This window comes from Syzygium oleosum, unplaced genomic scaffold, assembly GCF_021117445.2.
Source record: "Syzygium oleosum isolate NSW1041296 unplaced genomic scaffold, Sole_v2.1 Sole_v2.18, whole genome shotgun sequence".
In the NCBI taxonomy this organism is placed as follows: Eukaryota; Viridiplantae; Streptophyta; class Magnoliopsida; order Myrtales; family Myrtaceae; genus Syzygium; species Syzygium oleosum.
Genome location: NW_026607502.1, coordinates 793,842 through 814,141, shown reverse-complemented (window position 1 = coordinate 814,141; position 20,300 = coordinate 793,842). Strand labels below are relative to the sequence as shown.

Here is a 20,300-nt window from a genome sequence, read left to right as displayed (position 1 = left end):
GGACGGCGCCGGTTTCCTCCCGGGTTTTTCGACAAAAATTCACTCATCCTCAACTCAGGCAAAGGGCTCCGTCCGGCGACGAATGCTCGTATGGTCATCGCGTGAACGGAGAGGAAAAAAAAACGACAGCGTATCGATCTCGACACGTTACCCAAGTTGAAGAATCAATGCATTAACCAACCTAACCGATCTGTCACCAACCAGCATAAATAACCCTTTTCCCCCCCCGACTCCTCACATGCAAATATTGTTAAAATTCTTATCCAAGCCCCATGCCCAACCATGCCCTTTCCTTGTCCTTATTTGCAAAAAAAAAAGGAAGGTAAGTCCTTTTCCCCAAAACCCCCCCGAGAGTAAATCAAATGCGTGATTCCTGCACGCAAAGTGACAGTGCACCAAATTGCAATTCAATAGGAAGGACATAAAAGGAAAAGAAGGCAAAATTGAGGTCAATTTAGTTGCGTCACAATCTTCCCATATCCACAAATTGACCTCTCGGAGTTGACTTGCGTATTTTACATATTCTGAAGCACAAAAAAAGAATTGCCCAAAAGAGGGGTGAAAAATAGACAAAAGTGGGGTGAAATTGAAAAGGAAAAGGGGGGATGGCGCGAAAATGTAAATATCTTTGGGGGGCATCTTTGCAATTTTCATAGGAATATGAAGCACTCCAAAGAAACCAGCGGGTTTTCGAGGGACTCGTTGGCGCTGCTCATCCTTTTGCCGCCACCACCGCCGCGCGCCTCCCGGTTCTTGCCCTCGGCCGGACCCGGCGTGGCCCGCCCCGGAGATGGGTTCGTCCTCCGAGCGGACAGGGTCCGTCCCACCGCTGGTCCTGCCGAGCCGGCGGCGCCCCGGCTCGGCGCCGGCGACCTCGACCTCCTCCCGGACCTCTCTCCCGGGTCCGCCCGCCCGCCGCGGACCGGCGCTGCCCGGAACGAACCCGGTTCTCTGCCCTGGACCATCCTCAGCGACCCGCCCGGGTTGACACTAGCCGGAGACCGGTCCGACCGCCTGGCGGGCGAGTTGCCGGGCACCCGAGATCTGCTGCCGCGATCGCCGCGACCCCCAACGTCGCCGGAGAGAGACCGGGACTTGGCCGCCGGGCCCCGGGGCTTCGCGGGGGATCTGTTGCCCCCCCTCGGTTTGACGTGGACGGCACTCCCGCCGTCGTCGGTGAGGTTCGTGGCGGTGGACACGCTCTCGCTCAGGCTGCAAACCTCCGAGACCTCCTCGGACGCCTCGTCGGCGGCGAGGGCGGCCGGGCCCTTCTCGTGCCTCGCGAGAGCCGCCGGGCATTCGGCTTCGCGGGCGCCCCCGGGCGTGGGTTTAGGCTTCTTCGGGCAAGTGGGTGTCTCGGAGAGCACTTCCTTGACGGTCTCCTCGTCCATGGAAGGAGGTGGAGCTCTGCACTCGGCGGACTTCACCTGGGCTCTCTTGTGACCTGAGGAAGATGGAGCAGAGCGTCGTCGGTCATGGGCGCTCATGCAGCAACCCATTGTTGAAAGATCCTTCTTGTCTTTGCGTGATCTTGAGCTTGCGGGAGTTGAAGTTGAAGGATGGAATGGTTTGATGTTGAAGATGAAGAAGGTGGTGGTGCGAGAGGGAAGGGAGGTAGGAAGGAGGGAGGGGGGGGAGTAGAGGAAGAATAATCAAATAGGTGAATAAATGGTGGTGTTGGGATCGGTTAAGTGAAGGGTCAATGAAATGAATTTAATGTGTTCTTTTATGTCACTCCCCCCCATGTGTTCCCACAGTTATGAGCATGAGATGTGATGAGGGACTCCCATGCTTTGTTGAATTAAATTGGGGAATTAAGGAATGGGTTAATTGCTTGAAAAACCTTAAACGGGTACACTTGGTGATAAATTTACCTCGAGCTAATTTTTTTACCACAAAAAACCCAAAACTGATACATTTGTGACAAATTTACCCTTTATTAAATTGGATTAATATCATGAAAAATTACAAACTGGTAAATTCGTGACAAATGGAGGAGTAAAACCCTAAACTAGTATACCCATCAATTGTCATGTGTCATTTAACTCAGTAATTTGACGATAAAATTTATAATGGAATTGAAGAATTGGTAGTGGAAAATGAGCATTAAATGGGGTTGGATCGGTTAAGGTTAATGGACGAATTTTGTCTCTTTGTACTTTTTTTTTCCCAATCTGTAATGAAGAAGTTTTTCTTTATGTAGCTATCGATTTTAATGTCGATCTCAATTCTACCTCACCGCATTATACATACAAATAAATTTAGTGAAGTGTTGCAGATTGGAATGGTGTGATAGATTTGACGAATGACAGACGGATCTGAACGGTTTTTTTTTTAAATGCTATCGAGTAGGTCATAACTGCTCATTCCTTTTTCTATCATTTCTTTTCCCTGAGCATTTTTTTTTAAAAACAAAGGAAAATGGTGTGCAAAAAATGAAATGTATCAAAAAATTTGTGAGGAAAAGATGCATGGAAAATTTTAAATTCAAGGCATTGAGCTTTGATATGGTTCAACTCTTACTTGTGTGAAGTCTTCGTCTCACTGACACTCCTATGACACCTCATTAGCCGATCACATCAACAATTAAGCGTCGGCACTAATGGACGAATTATGGAGGTGATTTGGACTTTGATATTTCGAGAAAAAAGTAAATTTAGCAATACAGATGAGGACAAATTTCATATAAAGATACGAAATTGGTCTTTTTTTTTTTAAAGAGATTTCGGAATGAATTATCTCAAATAAGATCTTAAAGTAAAAATTAGTTTCAAATAAAGTACCGAGCTCACAGGTCGGCCAAATCTTCGTAGGCAAGCAAGCCCAAGCACCTCACGTAAATCTTTCGTGCATCTAACATGAGATGACAAGTTTGCCGATGAGGTTCAGTAGTTCTCTAACTTCCATCTCCTTCCATTTCTTTGTATTTTCTATCTTTTACATTACTATTGGTGTGAGTCCACATCATCGACATTTTACCAAAAATTTGGTTGGATTCCGATTAAAATGCATCATTTATAAATAATCAAGGTTTAATGCAATATGCACTAATGTTCACCCAATGCCAATATCATCTTATCCTACATCTTCATGTAGTAGTATAATCTAGGTAGCGTTTGCAAGATTAAGAATTAAGGAAACTTGTACCTTATCAAGAAGACAGACTGACATGGAGAGAAAATGAAAAATATACCTGAATTGGAGAGCCCCCTAATGTGATTTCAACTCTGGTGCAAATGCTCATCATATTTGGTAATTTACTCAATTTCAGATAACGTACATTAGGTAACTTAACTGTGTCATCCGTAGCAACTTTATCTTCTCCAGCTTTATCTGTGACAAAGGCTCACATTGAGTCATATTCTCATGCTTGCATTTCTTCCTGCTATACAAGTCTTTGTATCTCTTAAAGAAACTGCGAGTCTTTCGAACGATAGCACTTTTGACACTTACGGCTTTCAGCGCACTTTGGTGCAATAGGGCCATGGTATACTTGAATAAGATTTTTTAGGAACAAAGACTCTAAAATAATGATAGCAGTAAGATGTAGGCCGTTGAATGAATTGGCAATATACTTGAATTTCGAGATGTTGTGAATATCGAGATGTTTTAGTTCTGGAAATCCTCAAGTGCACAACTCGTGAGTGTTCTTCTTGAAATCTCTCAACTCGTCCAAATGCAAGTATCGAGTCTTCTGCAGAGTTGTCTGAACCCATTCTCTTGAAAGAATGTTATTGCACATTTCCAATTTGGACTCCATGGTTCTCAAACCTTTCCCTCCCGTAAACATTTCCTATTATGATCTAAAATCTAATCGGGTTCTCAAATGATAGGTCATCGTCCTCCAAGAGTATGGTGGGATCACAGACTGATATTTCCAAAGCGATTAGCTTTGTCGTACTCTTCAACTCCGCAAGCTAGCATTACATGATTTTGATTGTATTTAATTCTCCCCTATCCATCGTTAACTCTATCAAGTTGATTAAGCCTTTTAGTACACTGAGTTTGATTATCTTAAGCCTGTGGAAGTTGCTTAGATTTAATGATCTTAGATTCGTTAGTTCCTCGATTTCCTTAATATTATTATGCGTGAGATGCATCTCAAGTGCATCTTTTGTGCATCTAACGTGAGATGCATGTGTTTGCCAAATGGCGAAGATTTGGTTGATCAAGGAGCTCGGGGTCTTATTTGAGATTAGGTTGGTCACTTCAGAGTTTTATTTAAGATCCACACTTACCCTCTTTTGAGAAAATGGTCCCACTTCATATCCTTATTTGAAATTTTCCCTAACAAGATCTCTTTTAGGTAATTAGACTTTTTCATAGTTAAGGTCGGTGGTTGCTAAAAAGTAAAGAACACTTACCCAAAAAGAAGAGAAAATCGAATAGCTAATAAACAAATTTGAGCCAAAATTAAAGTACTACAAATTTTGTTTATAAGTGCCATGGAAAACTTGTAATATACCTAGTTAAGGAAAACTTGCATATTTTATGCACTATCAATACTGTGTTATGCGTAATCAATATATTGAACATGAAAATATTTCTTTAATGGGCATGACTAATAAGTGCTTAGACCATCTACAAAGGGGATAATTGTCCAAAAGTCCTAAATTTATTGCATGGCGGCCAATTCATCATAAACCTCGTGTCAATTTAGTTGTAAACAATTTAACAATTTGCCAATTTAGTCATTCTGGCTAATTTTGGCCGGAAATTGCTGATGTGGCCAGTCATGAATAGCACTAATGTGGATGATTTTTGGAATTTTTTAATTTTTTTTAAATTTTCTTCTTTTCTTTCCACTAGTGGCATGTCACCGGCTCCTGGCCATAGTCAATGGCCGACCCTTGCCTGTGGCCAACGAGGCGGCCCTTGCTAGATCGGGCAAGGGCAACCCCAGTCCAAGCAAGGCCAGCCCTTGACGATCGCCACCCGTGGCCAGTGGTAGGCGATTGGTCTCTGATGAAAAGAAACGGGAAAATAAACAAGAAAGGAAAAAAGGAAAACACAAGGAAAATTTTAAAATTTAATTTTTTTAAAAAAAGAATTCTAAAAATCATCCATGTCAACATTGGTTAGCCAGTCAATGCTGGCTATGCCATGTAGGCCAGCATCCACATTAGGGATTTCCAGTTAAAATTGATCAGAATGACAAAATTGTCAAACCGTCAAAAGATTTATGACTAAATTGACACAATTGAAATGTTTATGACCGAATTGACCATTGTATAATAGGTTTATGACTTTTTGGACAATTTTATCATTTGTAAAGGGGACGGATTTTGTAGCAAAATCCTATTAACTAATATGAAGGGAATCTTTCTACATGAGAGAGTAAGAATCCATTCGGATCATGAAGTCGAACAACAGATTAATCATTTCTCTCGTTTCCATAACTTAACATTTTACCTTACAACTTCAATTCTTATTGTCATTGTGGTATTTATTTTGCAATTGAATTTTACATTACTCGCTTTATTTGCGCAAACCTTCTGTCATGTATCGTGGCTTACTCCATGAAATTACCGACTTGACATCCATGAGGCATAGGGTTAGTAGAGAATATTACGAACCATATGACCCAAAAAACTTACGGCCACCAGAGAGAAATTATGCTCCCCAAAGAAATGTTACAAAAAGATATTTCACAGATAAATTACTATTAGTGAGGACAATTACGCACCCAAAAAAAAAAAGCAACGGTCAATTAGGTAATTTACCAACAATAGAGAAAGAAATTTACTATTAAGTTAGGGATATTACTTCTCTTTCGAGGAATATCGCGAACCGCAAGACTCAAAGAACTCACGACGACAGATAAAAAACTACGTCCTATCTCCTATGAAAAAAACTTACGAAATGACAAGTGATGGGTAAATTGTTGTTAGTGAGAGGAAAGTCGCGATCGTTTAGGCGGGATCCGGTATCATTTAAGGACCCCATGCTAACGACACAAATTGAGGAATGAAGGGAGGGGACACTATGACTGGCCACCCGACCCTCGTCAACCACGAAAATACGAAAGCCAATGTAGGAAATTAATGTAGACATAGACATATGTAAGATTCAGATGGGAATTGAATGTAGGCAAGGGGAGGACCATGTCACGAAGATCAATCACATTGCTCGACGAGGATATGAATTGAGGACCACTTGCTTTTATTGAATGAAATACTGTGTAGACTGTACACAAGGATCAAGGGCTACGCCCCTTCAGAAATAATTGGAGAAATAACGTAAGTAAGGCATCAGTAACTTCGAAAGAATTTGGGAACATATTGGTTCATGGTGTTGCAACATGTGGGGACATGTCTGTCATTTGCCTCTTTTCATGTGTCTTTCATCTAACTAATTAAGATTAGTCATGATTAATAACTTAGATATCAATGTGATGGGCTTTAATTTCTTTCTATTCCAATTGAATTAATTGATTTTTCTCTAGGTCAATGTTTTGCCTGTTATGAGATATGAGGTGCCTATGTTGTTGATGCAAACCCTTCTTCTTCTTCTTGGTCATCATCAGCAAGAAACATCGCCAACCGGACGCCATTTTGAGCGACTCCTTTCATGACAATCGCATCCTCAAATTGAAATGATCATCTGTCATCACATGGCATTTCAACACGTCATATTTTAGTATATTGTTGATGTGTGATTGATATCAATAACACTAACTACTATTATGAACAAACGACGATGCGTTTCATGAAATGCGATGTCTCTTGGTTAGATAGATCGAACTCAGGCAAAAGGATCTCTCCCCGAACACATTCTGCAGATGTTGAGCTTATAGCCAGGAATCCTATTGAGGCTATGAATCTTTACCTGCAAGAGTGACACCGGACTCGACACCTTTGTAACCATATTTGCAGGCGATGGCTATGCTCTCGGCTGCGTACTTGGTCGGACATGAGTCTGAGGGTGTCATCTGACCAAGCCCCATTATTTTACAACAGCAAAAAGGGCAACAAAAATCTAATTACAAAGGCATTTCAGACACGTTAAGACCTGAAGAAATATTTAAACGCGGGTCGACTTCTTTCCAACAATAATCCTTGAAAGGGAGCTGCGGGATCACTTTGGACTAGAGAGAGAGACAGAGAGAGAGAGACAGAGAGAGAGAGAGAGAGAGTACATCAGTCCGGTCCGGTCCAACCCAAGAACCGGGAATCGGACTGGTTCCCAGTTTCTAGGACTGAGGACCGAATCGGCTAGTCTTGGGACCGTAGACCGGACCGGACTTGACCATCGGTCCGGTCCGGTCCGGTTCCAATGTGACTAATCATTTATTGGTAAAAGCAAGTGGGAATTGGGAAAATTAGATTAAGCTTTCTATTTTTTTCAAAAATTTTAAAAAGTAAATAAATAAATATATATATATATGAAAAAATTAGAAATATATATATTTATCGGTCCGGTCCGGTCCGGTTCCCACCCTAGAACCGAGAACCGGACAGCCCGAAAATCGGTTCCACTTTTAGGAACTGGGAACCGGACCGATATTCCTGAGAACAGAACCAAACCGGTCGGTCCGGTCCCGGTTTGGGCGGTCCATCTTGCTCACCCCTAACATTTCCTAATATGTGGGCACAAAACAAAGAAGATATTCTTGGAATTGCATCGGCCCAATGGGCCAAATCCGCCAGCCCAAGCCCACCAGTTGGCCCGCCCTCTTTCGGGATACTGCACGTGCGCATCACATGCATACACATGCGCAAGCATGCATGAGAGATTGTCCTAATTCCAGCATCACATGCATGCACAAGTGCAATTGGTGCTTATGAACACTTCTAAAACTCATTATAATCTTGTCATATCACCCCGCAAATAACAAAAAGGATATATTTCACGGATAAATTATAATTAGTGAGGACAATTACTTACGCCAAAAAAAAGTAACAGGTCAATTAGTTAATCTACTAACAATAGAAAAACGATATTTACTATTGACTTAGGTGTATTACTTTTCTTTTGTGGAGTATTACGAACTATAGGACCAAGGGAACTTACACCGATATAAAGGAAACTATGTTTTGTCCAAAAAAATTATGAAATGACGTATAACAGGTAGATTGTTCTCCTCGCATGCACTTGACAGGCCACCAAACCCTCGTCAACTGCCGAAGTAAAGCAACGTAGGAAATTTAATATAGACATAGACATTATATTTAGGGTGCGTTTGTTTTTTGGAAATTGAATGAATTGAAAAATATTTTCCTAAAAATGATTGTTTGTATTGCATATAAAAGTGAATGAATATCAAATAATTTCATCATTTACGAAAATATTTAAATATAAATTGTTGTCAAATAACGAAAACATTTTTCATCGGCTAATCATTTCAAGCAATAAAAACCATTATTTTTAGGAAAATATCTTATGAATAATTCATTTTTCGCGAAACAAATGCGGCATTAGAGTTGTAATCAAGTTGCAAATCTCTACATATTATTCCAACCAAACACGTGCTGATTAATATAATCACATTGCTAAAAAAGAATATAAATTAAGGACCATTTGCTTTATTGAATGAAATACAGTTCAGACCATATACAAGGATCAAGGGCTACGCATCTTCTGAAATAATTATAGAAATTACATAAATAAGACATCATTAACTTCCAAAGAATTTGGAACATTAGTTCATGGCGTTGCCACGTGAGGGGACATGTCTTCATTTGGCTCTAATCATGTCTCTTTCATATAACTAATTACTTGGGCGGTTTAGAAGATAATTCGTGATTAAATACTTAAATATCAATGTAATGGGCATTTCTTTCTAATCCAATTGAATTAGTTGTTCTTATTCTTGGTCAATGTTTTTCGTATCATGAGAAATGAGGTGCCTATGTCGGTGATGCAAACCCGTCTTCCTCTTGGTCATCATCAGCAAGAACCCGATTCAGAAACATCGCCAATCGGACTCCGCCTTGAGCGACTCTTTTCATGACGATCGGCATCCTCGAGTTGAAGTAGTCATCTGTCATCACACGACATTTCGACACACGTCATGTTTTAGTATATCGTAGATGTGCAGTTGATATCGATAACCCACACTATTACGGGCAAGATTGCGTGCTTCCGTGTCGCCTAACTGACGCTACGAACGACGGTCGCGTTTCATGAAATGCGATATTGCTTAGTTAGATAGATCGAACTCAGGCAAAAGGATCTCTCCTCAAATACATTCTGCAGATGTTAAGCTTATAGTCAGGAATCCTACTGAGGCTATGAATCTTTACCTGCAAGAGTGACGCCGGACTTGACACCTTTGTAACCATATTTGCAGGCGATGGCTATGCTCTCGGCTGCGTACTTGGTCGGACATGAGTCGAGGTCTTCACAGTCGGTCCACGACGAAGTGTCATCTGACCAAGCCCCCTGATGTCACAACAGCAAAAAAGGCAGCAAAAATCTAATTACAAAGGCATTACAGACAAGTCAAGAACTGAAGAAACATTTAAACGCAGGATCGACTTCTTTCCACTAATAATCCTTAAAATGGAGCTATGAGATCACTTTGAACTAGAGAGAGAGAGAGAGAGAGAGAGAGAGAGAGAGAGAGAGAGAGAGAGAGTACATCAGTGAAGTTGGCCTCAATGTCTTGAAGGAGGAGGCTCATGTCCTTCTCATAATAATCTGCTTCTGCAGTCAAAATGATCTCCCTATCCCATACCTATTCATCCAAAAGAGAAAACAAATAGTCAAATGGCATCTCCATTTCATATTAGTTGGCCCTCTAGCTTCTGGGAGACCGCACGTGCACATCACATGAATGCACATGTGCAAGGCAAGGCTAATCAAGGGATGAGCATCAGGCAACGCAAGGCTTAGCTATTGTTAGCCTCTTAAGTTTATTGCGTCATTTGGCTTAAACGCAACGCAAAAGCTATTTTTGAGCAAACGCAGTGGCGTCCAAGCAAACTGATGGTACAGAAACAAAACGTCAGCGAATGAAATGGGTGTTTTTTCTTTTCACCGAGTGGAAAAGGGAAATATGAAATCGAAGTTCATGCTGCTTACATGATGAAGATTAGATTTGTGCCTGAACCAGCGCAACTCGATCGAGTTCCCTCCTTTGTCGCTCGTGAACCCAATGTGCATCGGCTGGCCGAAAATGCGATGAACAGCGAATATTATTTAGCAAAGATGACTAATATCTTCATGAACTATAGAGATCAGAAGGTAATAATGCTTAGAGCAGAATGGATTACCTGATGAATATCTCCCATGAAGTGTGACAAGAACAGCAATGCTTCTGTCATGTTATCTGTAATGCTAACAAACTTACGTTTAGAATATCATGTTCAGAGGCTAAAATAAATTAAACAAAGAGCATTTCTTCATAAATTTTACATCTTCGATCTGCAGTTCCCCCTTTGTAATGCAAGAGCTGAGAAGTGAAGTTTTGGATGGCACCAGCAACACACATGTTCTTCTTGCCATGTGGATCATGGCAATCCCCTAATGAAACCATGTGAAATAATTTTCCACTAGTATCATACATTCTTCTATCTATGTGTAGGCTCTAAGGCCATAGAAATTGAACTGAAAGCGTCTTACTAGCATAATCGAAGCTGCAATCATTGTCCGGCGTGTCGATGAAGTGGAGCGAGCTCGTCCACTGATACTTGTGCCAGTGCCGGATTTGGTCAGGCCATGTGCAGAGCGACGAGAGGTCGCCGTTGGCATATGGCGGTAATAAATGCCGGACGACTTCGGCCGCCTCTGGCTTCAGTAGGGACTGCAAAATAGAAAGCAATAGTTGGCTTGCTAGTTACGGTATAGGTGACCCATCAAGCTTTTGCAGTTGCAATTAGTGAAGATCTTCTCATCGAGAATCTCAGGGCATCTGCTGTCGCACCTCTTGTATAGATAATCACATAGAGGTTGAACGGTAGCGGAACTTTTTAACTCTTAAGAGATAAAATCGGCATGCCATAAACAATTTGGAATGTTTATTTTCATTTGACCAAATTTGCACTACAAATACGTAGATTTTCTAGGCTTTTATAGCAGATCGATCGACTGGAATTTGAGCAGCTAATCGAAATCGTTATTTTTCGTTTGTTCCCGGTGTGATCGTATGATAAATTGGCAGCGGATTACCCGGTAAAAGTTCACACGACTGTGTGGCAACTAGAGCTCGCACGAGCCTGTCAAAGGCTAACAAGAGCTTAAAACAACAATTAAATGGGACATGGTCTTCTTTCCACCTCAACAAGTGTAAGTCGGAGCAAACCTCAGTCGGAGAAGTGGTATACAGATAACGAAAATGTCAAAGATGACTTTAATTCACCCATTTTCCGACCATTTCCTGAGGATTTTCAGCTGCAGAAATGGATAAACAGGACTCCCAGGACCACACTAAAAAAACATTACCTGTGCAATTTGACAAGTCATGATGTGCCCTTCTTTGCTCCAGCAATGGACCCCAGTCATTAACACGAAAACCATACTCATCGACACGAACAACCCGAGAGAAGACATTTTCGTCGAAACTCAAAACAACACAAGCTTCCTCTCAAACCGATCTCTGCTATATAGCCGTTGTATGTATATTGGAACGATGAAAATGATCAAAAGAACAACAATAAGATGTGCATACACAACTTATGAGAACGGTTCCATTGCTTGCACGCTAGCACTTGTAACTGTTTTTTGCTTTAACCAAAAGTTTGACTAACATGAGATGCAAGAGATTGGGGCATATTCTGGGATATACATAGAATCAACATATAAAATAGGAGTGAGAGGATTAGGTGGCCAGAGTGTGCAATTATTTTTTGCCTTTAAAGGATGACAGAAGAAGAGAATATAGGTAGACAATTCGGCATTGTAGATCATCCATGTGGCTGAGCTGAATTATCTGGTCCCCACGCCGTAAGCTTAAGAAATAGTTGGTGTACTCCAATCGTCTTTCATTCAAGTGCAGTTTGATTTGAAGAAGCGAAAACCCGGTTGAGGATCGCCGCCAATCGGACCCCAGCTTGAGCTAGTCTCTTCTCCACGATGGGCAGCCTAGAGAGGAAGTAGTCGTCTACATGGAAGAAGATCAATATGCTATCAGTACGCAAGACAAAATAACTATGCAACAAAATTGAGGCAGTTATGGTTGTGATATGTCTAGTGCCAACAAAATTTGTACTGGGTCAATTGACATTTTAGGATACTGGCGGAAAAAATAGGATGAGATGTCCTCTTGAAGCAATTTTCATGTGAATTTAAAGTAAAACAATCAACATCTTTGCACTTTCATCTCCATTACAATGCATGTTATAGCTTTTGACCTGTTCGATGTTATAGCTTTAACAGCACATAAAGCAGTAAGCAGATTTGGAGACATCTCACATCTCTCAAACAGGACACGCTATTTCGACCAAAAAAAAAAAAACAGGACATGCTATCTATCAATAAATGTCGTTACCAGAATGTGGTAAATGATAAATATACATATGTACTTTCTATTAGTTTTACAATCCATTATTGAGAAATTCAATTTTCACCCACCAGAAAAGCAAACGAAAAAGAAAAAGGAAAGTGGACCTGTTAGAGTACTTCCTGGCGTGGCATTCCTGTATGCGTATTTACATGCCAACTTGACGCTTTCAGAAGCGTAACTGCAAAAACAAAGATGGTGTCACACAATTTGGTTGATGTTCCTTTAAATTACAAGATATGAGAAAACTGAATCTTGAGCAACAAAGCCCATTGATCCGTGCGTATATTTGCTAGGTCAGCTTCACCCTGGGATACTATTTGCAGGATAAAAACTATACTCATAAAAGAGGTAGCCTGAAGAATACATGCATGACTAGAAGTGTTATAAATCACGCATCGGTGACGCGTGGCGTGGCATCACGATAAACAATCAATTTGACTAAGATCAGCACATGTAAAAGCAAAAGTTAAGACTTACGGATCAGGACAAACTGTATTGTTAGCTGCACAATCTCCCCAAGATGGTACATCATTGGACCAGCCATCCTAAAACACCAAGATATATAGAAAAGGTAAAGAAAATACAGTTACACGGTTATAACACTTGTGCATGCATGATTTTGCATGATGGGACACGCTCTCACTGAACTCTAAATTAAATGACTTGTAAGATCAGATTATCATATAGTAATTATCAACTGAAACTTAGGTACAAAATATTAATTTGACAAATGAAAAAGGCGCTGACAGCTACAAAGACAGAGCACCTCCCATTACCCTATACAAGACTATCAAAGTGCACTCCATATGAAGAAGATCGGGCTTCTCTAGGGTGCAATGGCATAAAAAGCTGAATAGGTTACAATTTATCAAACAAAGAAACAGCAAAACCTTCAGTTTACACAGCTACAATATTTTTACATGATTAAACTCCTGGAAGCCATATTCTGCACTTTGTAATTAGATAAGTCTCATTATTCTAGCAGTCATATCCCATGATACAACATCTTCAGCTCCCAATGGACTTTGTGAGTTACTTTTCTACTTTCTAATCCCTCGAATAAACAAACAGAATGAAGCTTAATGACTACTAAGCAAGACTAATTATGAGACTAATAAGCCTTATGAAAATTATGAGATTTATTACTTAAGCAAGACTAATTACAACAGCATAGCGCAATTTTCGGGCATGAATTAGAAGATGATGAAAAATATAACAATCTGAATTAAAATTGGAAAACGATACCGTGATATTTCTCTGAATGGCTTGAATCATCTGAGAAAGATCAGACTGATAGAATGTTTTCAATGCGGAATCAATAATCATGTTGTCCCACACCTGAAATGATATCATTTTTCCAGATGTAAGGATTTCTTGTTAGTTTTATATCACATGACAACAAGATCATCCCAATTGATGAGAGCAGTTACTACTGGCAAATTGGCAAAGTTGACAGACAGGAAGACTACAAGGACACTTAGTTAAGAGATGGGTAAAACTGAAAATGAACTTGATCTTGTCCCTTGTACATAAGGTTGGTCAGTTCTCATGGCTCTCAATTACATTAGACTGGATTAAAATCAAATATCCCGCCTAAGAATAATCATAACATATACGAGTTCGTACTTTCACTTAGTAGACATGCTTTATCCTATATAGATCAACTTAGTCTCGCACAAGCTTCATGATTCAGAAGACTCTAAGATGAGGAAAGATCAACAGCATAAAACATCCTTCTGGTTCAACCTTTACACTCCTTCACATAAAATTTCTAAGACAAAATAGTCAAATATCAAGGCATTACAGAAGATTGATTTCTTCTATCTTAGAGGATGGCACTGCTCCTTGTCATATATCTTGAATTATTGCACACTTGATGTTCTCATATTACTCCATTGGCAATGGACTGGACAGGCCACGAGGCTTGATCAGTGGAAGAAACACTTACATGGTGTAAATTAGTCTTCCTCCGGTACCAACGAACAATTATTGTATTTCCACCTAAATCTCCCGTGAAACCAACGTGGAGGGGCTGCCAGACAGAAGTAGATAGTTAACCTAAGATTTTTTCATAGTTTATGGATGAGGTGAACCATGGATTCCCTAAAGACGAAGTCATACGCAATTAAGAATTCCCTGCTTGCGGTAGATTATCTACCCCGTGCAAGATGTTTCTCAATGACTACCGTGCAGTTTACTTTTGAGAGAATAAAAATACGTGAAATTAGCAAAAGCTATTTATTTGACAGCTATAAAACATTTGGCAAATCTCAATTCTTCATCATTGCTAAGAGATTCCAGAAGTGCAAACCTGATGGATGTCCCCAACAAAATGTGATAAGAAAAGAAGCGCTTCTGTTAAATTGTCTGTAATCAGCAGCAAGGAGTGAGACCCCAAGATGGAAAGATCGTAAAGAGGGAAAGGACATGCATTGATGCATCCTAAGAGCAAATGATGCTTACAATTTGTTATTGCATAGGAGTTGCCAGCTGATTCGAGTTGCCTTGTATAATTGTAGATTGCCCCAGTAACGCACATATCTTTGTGCCCGGAAGAGTCATGGCAATCTCCTGCAAAATAAAAGGTAGAGAGCATTATTTTCCCCTTTTTAGCACTAAGTTTAGTAAGAACAATAATGGCCAAGGTTTAATGACAGACATGAGGAGTATAATACATTAGGCCAATCAAGCATATCTTAACCTCACCTATTTTGATCTCTAACCTAGACTCTAGAGTGATAGCGATGAGTCTTTGCACAATATAATGAGGTCGTTGTCACCTAAGCTCTTACATAAATTTCAACAGCCAGGGCAAGGTAATCAGTGTTAATAGCCACCATTCGATACTGCATATAAGAACTACAAGCAAACACATGCCCTATTCTTCAAGAGAAAATATAGCATGACTGATTTAGTTACTCAAGCACCAAGGTTTGGAATTAGTTCCAGTCACCTCTGCCTCAAGTGTGCTTTACGTAATTTACTAAATCAAAAAAGCAATAACTTGCTTGCAATATCCAGAATACCTTAGATGATGCAAGAGCATTAAATAGATGAAACTGTGGATGCATATATCAAAGTAGTTTGACAACAGATGCATAAAGAGTACAAGAATCAGTTCAAGGCAAGCTTAACGCTATCTCAAAGCAAGAATAATATGGCATGCGCTATAAAAAGATATAGTTGCTAAGAGAAGAAGATTCACAATGCAGGAAAGGTACACAACTCACTGCAGTATTCATAGTTACACTTGAAATCTGGTGTGTCAACATAGTGCAAAGCACCACTCCAGTGATAGTGGAAGCGAATCTGATCGGCCCAGGAGCAAAGAGATGCAAGATCGCCTCCAGCATAATCAGGAAGCAACCGTTTTACTGCAGCCTTGGCATCGTCAGTTAGATACTCCTTGCACATTTAAGATGATAAATCAATTATTTCCAACCAAAAGCCAATACCAATGAAACTCCAATTTAGTCACCTTATGTACATTGATTTAAGCAACCATATGATGATAGGAGTTGGAACCCCATTATCAGTCACCACTCCCACCTCTTCCTACCTAGCTGAGTGAATGCCCCTTGATCTTAGTTGAGATCTGATATAAAATCAATGCAATCGACCGGAGCATAAGAATTAGATCAACTACAACTTACCTTCCAACAACCCCTTTCATTTATTCTTGCAATTCCCTAACCTTGCAAAAGTTTTTACCGAATCTATCAACCACAAACCCAACCTTTTTCTGTAAAGCCACCTCCAAAGTTTTCGATTAGCTGATATATGTGTAGTACACCAACTAGAATCTGAAAGCGGACTGCCTTAATTGTATTCATTGAAAAGTAACTCAATAAAGAAGAACGCTAAAAGCTTCCGCACACAATATAGCCAACAACCCAGCCAAGGACGCAAGTTTTAGCTATAGAAGCTAACTCTTCCAACTGGTCTGCGGGGAAAACATTTGGAGTGAAGCAGACGAATCGATGCTAAAATTTAAGCTATCACAATAGTCCTTATGAAGGGCATATCAAGATCATAACGAATGAATTCAGAGCTCTTTTCAAAAAGCCATCTGGATTGTCCTCAACCGAAGCAGATTAGTAAAAAGGAGGAGATAAAAAAAAATATAACACCAAAAGAATTGTTAAATTACCTCTGCTATCCTGCAAATTGCATAGTGACCTTCCTTTCCCCAACCAAGAACACCACTGATCAACTGAAGAAGCACGACAAACCTCCAAAGGGAAAGAAACCCATCTCCACCCATGTCCTCCCAAAACACAATTCTTGAAACTGGTGCTATCAAATGAAGACAAAAATTGAAAAGGAAAAAAAAAAAAGAACTTCAATTTAGTAGCTAATCAACCCTTGCGCTAATACCAAGAGAACCCACCACTTAATTTGCTGATCACACAGCTTCAAGAACGAAATGGAGGGTCGAAAGTTTTTTTTTTTTTGGTAAAGATGAGGGTCGAAAGTTTTGATTTTCAGATTATTCAAGAAATGAGGAATGGCGACTGTTCTGAGTTCAAGAACTCAAATTTGTCACCAACCCTCAGCCGGACAATCACATTAACAGAAACCCAAATGAAGACCAAGACTGCAGTTGCCAAAGATTACCTTATTCTTCAGAGAATCATGGATTCTCGAGGTGGGGGACTTCGCCTGTTTCCGGTGTAGCTGCTGTTCAACGTTCGATGCAATTTGGACAGGGGGTAAAATCCCAAAAGATTAAAAACATATAAAAAATAATAAATAAAGCGACAACAACGTTCGCATTCAATCAATTATTGCGTGTTATTGTTTGCATAATTGCGATTTGTCCCTGGATTTTGAAGTTTATTTCAATTTACGTCACCAACCCACCATTTGTTTCAAAGAAAGTTGCAAAATTGTCCCTGACTTACTGCAAATATCCCTAATATGTTGATTTCCTTTCATAGCTAAATCATAACCGCCACACGTTATGCCACTTGATATACTTCTCATCTTATGCAACGCTTAAATTTTGAAATCACTTGCTTAAAATACATTTTCAAATCGAGCACATGGAATCCAATGTCGGCGTCGATGTTTGAGCTTCGAAGCATATTTTCAGTCAAACCTCGACACCAATCCAGACGGCCGGTATGATATATCCATTCCCTAAGAGAATATAGTTCCTTTTACTAATTTGTTGATATCTCAACTCATTTTCGTGACAGTGGAAAAAATGCAAATAATTTCAAGCTTTTTTTTTTTTTTAACCTATGTTTCGTTTCATACTACACTAACTTTTTTTTGGTCGGACAAATTAATTTTATTGAATAAATGAGTATTTTACCAAGAGAACCCATTGAAGTGACATTAAAACGAACTAAATTCCAAAGGTTTTCTACATTAGTCTTGTGATGTAGACAAATCAAGTATTAGTTAATGCTAGATTCATAGCTAAGATGAGGCAAAAGAAAATCAATGCGAACATAGATCAAGTTTTCATTGACTGAATTACATCAAAATATCACACTTCACAGAAGAACACACTATTATTACAAAGATATCAAAGGTGGATTTGTAGTTCAAACTCCAACCTCATTATTGCATGTGAGAATCATCATACTTTCATGACAATATATAGAAGTTTGTAAGTTTAGATATGTGGCAATGAAAATGCTATTTTCTGCATATCATTCCAATGCCACCTTCCACTCCACTGGTGCAGCTCAGCATAGCGTATTGCCTCAGCAGCGAGACCTCCTTGTCCCCAGGAGCGAACACACAAGAGGCGCAGTCCGACGAGAGGAGAGAGCTGGTCCTGTACTTGTCCTCGCCGCCGACAACCGCCATCTCAACCCCGGGCTTCGCTGGGTTTGCGAAGTCTTCCCTGTAAGTCCTCCCTAGGACCCCGTCGACCCTCGGCGAGAGGCCGAAGAATCGGAACTGCACTTCCAGATGTGCGAAACTGTCGTTCCTCGGTATTCTGTAACTGTGAATCCTATTGTCTTCCTCAGTGATTGGAACTACGCTAACGAAGAGCTCTAGGGTTTCTTGTATGATCAATGTGACGCTGTTCTTGCTCGCGGTCCTCTCCAATTTGATTTCGTTGCGCGGCGAGTTCCATTCAGAATTGCGTGTTTCTGGTAAAGTTATGGACGTCCCATCGTATGAAAATCGCAGGCGGTCGATCTCGTCGCTCCATGTCTCTGCCCTAGTGGCTTCAAGAGTGAATGTGTGGGAGTCAAAGAGGACACCCAAGGCTTGGATCCATGTGAAGTCGCGGGCTCTCCCAACAGGTCGGAGCCCGATGAACCGGGCATTGACCTGGAGGCCGGTGTCGGATACCAACGCATACTGCTCGTCGCTCCTGCCGTGGAAATAGAAGACGATGTTGTCCCCGCCGACGAAACGGGGGTCGTAGCACGCGGCCCCCATCCCACTGCAATCCGGCTTGCGCTCTGGTCACGGGAAACGTGTTAGCTACATGACGCCTCGTTTGCTAGAGAAACAATACCGTATCATGAACTTCTATAACAAACGATACGACAGTACGGTCATGGACAAAGATCAAAGGTTGGATTCGTAAGTGTCTGTCATTACTTACTTCGACACACAGCTTCGCACTTGGGCGAGTAGCAATCCAGATAGCAAGCTTTGGCCTTGTGGTCTCTGGGCTTCACCTGAGGGCACTCGACCGGACATGTCACGTACCTCATGAAGCACCGGCTCCGGCGACTGTTGCATGTCACGCGCTCTCGTTTCGCTCTCATCGTGTTCGTCGTGCCCGTCGTGTCCGCATCCACCATCACCTCCAAAGAAGCACTCATCAGCACGAACATCATGATGAGCATCAAACGACGAACACTACTAACAGATGCAAACTCCATAATTTCTTTTTTCCTGAGTTATATGATTGTAAAGGAAATGAGATACAGAAGCAAGCAGACAGCCTCGGGCTCTTTAAATAACTTCTTGCACGAAGTGAGTTTTTGCTGGATGTTAGGCAAAATTCTAGCTACTGGTGGTCAGATTGCAGAAGAGTAGACTAAAGATGAATATTTAAGGAATTTTATGCATGCAATTAATCTTAGTTTCGAGCAAAACAACGATCCCAATTTCTGAAGTTTGACCAATTTCACAATCTTGGTTTAGTCATCTCCAAAATGGACATTCTACGTAAGTTACTCCCTTGGATTATTATATTTTCAGTTTAGTATATTCCAGCTTTTGAAGGTTTTTTTTTTTTTTTTTGGGTAAGGAGCTTTTAAAGGTTTTGGTGTTTGTTCAATTGCGAAATAACGTTGAACGTAGGTCACGATCACAGAGATTACATTGTGAGTTACATGGTTCGGTACGGAAGTGTGCGTCGCTTATGTAAAATATGCCGCGGGGGCTAAAACCCATTTGTTAAAAAATGCGTTGACTATAACGCGAAAATGCCCAACTTGAGGGACCATGGATTGCAATTTTTAAAATTTGGGAAGAGTTAGGTTGTTGTATAATATATGGAAGGAGATTAAGTGGTGATTTGCCTAACTGGGTTGCTTGGCGTTTCGAACAAAACAAGAGAATGTATGCACATCGATCTAACAAACATTGCGTGCAGTTTGGTTTAATGAGGAAACTTCAGGTCTTGGATCCATTAAGTTAGTCAATATCTAGAGGTATATCAATCAGTGAATTATTATGTTCATTAGGATTACTTGGAAAAGAAAAAGGAGACTATATTTCATAGAAGGCCTCGAACAATATAATTAAAAAGCCAATTAGGTTTATTCACTTACAAATAACTTCTGTCAAATGAAAATTAAGAAGCTCAAATTCACTAAAGAACAAAGTTGACATAAAAATGAGCATTGATCACTCGGCACAAACTTTGTCT

General features: G+C 40.5%; 4 protein-coding genes across 7 annotated transcripts; all 4 read right to left on the bottom strand.

Annotated features, from left to right (window-relative positions):
- Window positions 1–443: 443 nt before the first annotated feature.
- LOC115690862 (uncharacterized) lies at window positions 444–1,712 on the bottom strand. Its single transcript, XM_056319683.1, has one exon. The coding sequence runs from the start codon at window positions 1,497–1,499 to the stop codon at window positions 651–653; it is 849 nt and encodes a 282-aa protein (XP_056175658.1). The 5' UTR covers window positions 1,500–1,712; the 3' UTR covers window positions 444–650.
- A 6,793-nt stretch (window positions 1,713–8,505) lies between these two features.
- LOC115690844 (endonuclease 1) lies at window positions 8,506–11,532 on the bottom strand. The gene is made up of 8 exons (XM_030617324.2): window positions 11,386–11,532; window positions 10,567–10,747; window positions 10,360–10,467; window positions 10,218–10,273; window positions 10,027–10,110; window positions 9,584–9,679; window positions 9,246–9,384; window positions 8,506–8,983 (listed from the first exon to the last, which is right to left on the bottom strand). Exons 1-8 carry the CDS (start codon window positions 11,491–11,493, stop codon window positions 8,850–8,852), a joined length of 906 nt encoding a protein of 301 aa, XP_030473184.1. The 5' UTR covers window positions 11,494–11,532; the 3' UTR covers window positions 8,506–8,849.
- A 47-nt stretch (window positions 11,533–11,579) lies between these two features.
- Window positions 11,580–17,192, bottom strand: LOC115690846 (endonuclease 4-like). Of its 4 annotated transcripts, none has more exons than XM_056319674.1 (10): window positions 17,063–17,192; window positions 16,596–16,735; window positions 15,676–15,850; window positions 14,909–15,016; window positions 14,757–14,812; window positions 14,394–14,477; window positions 13,691–13,783; window positions 12,923–12,990; window positions 12,550–12,623; window positions 11,580–12,043 (listed from the first exon to the last, which is right to left on the bottom strand). In XM_056319674.1, exons 2-10 carry the CDS (start codon window positions 16,707–16,709, stop codon window positions 11,925–11,927), a joined length of 891 nt encoding a protein of 296 aa, XP_056175649.1. In that variant the 5' UTR covers window positions 16,710–16,735; window positions 17,063–17,192; the 3' UTR covers window positions 11,580–11,924. The 4 variants fall into 4 exon arrangements, with proteins under 4 accessions (XP_056175649.1, XP_030473185.1, XP_056175648.1 ...); XM_030617325.2 differs by having other exon boundaries at window positions 16,596–16,741; window positions 17,063–17,186; XM_056319673.1 differs by having other exon boundaries at window positions 16,596–16,712; window positions 17,063–17,186.
- Window positions 17,193–18,028: 836 nt separating this feature from the next.
- LOC115690843 (uncharacterized) lies at window positions 18,029–19,353 on the bottom strand. Its single transcript, XM_030617323.2, has 2 exons — window positions 19,023–19,353; window positions 18,029–18,876 (listed from the first exon to the last, which is right to left on the bottom strand). The coding sequence occupies exons 1-2, from the start codon at window positions 19,303–19,305 to the stop codon at window positions 18,095–18,097; spliced, it is 1,065 nt and encodes a 354-aa protein (XP_030473183.1). The 5' UTR covers window positions 19,306–19,353; the 3' UTR covers window positions 18,029–18,094.
- Between the last annotated feature and the right edge of the window lie 947 nt (window positions 19,354–20,300).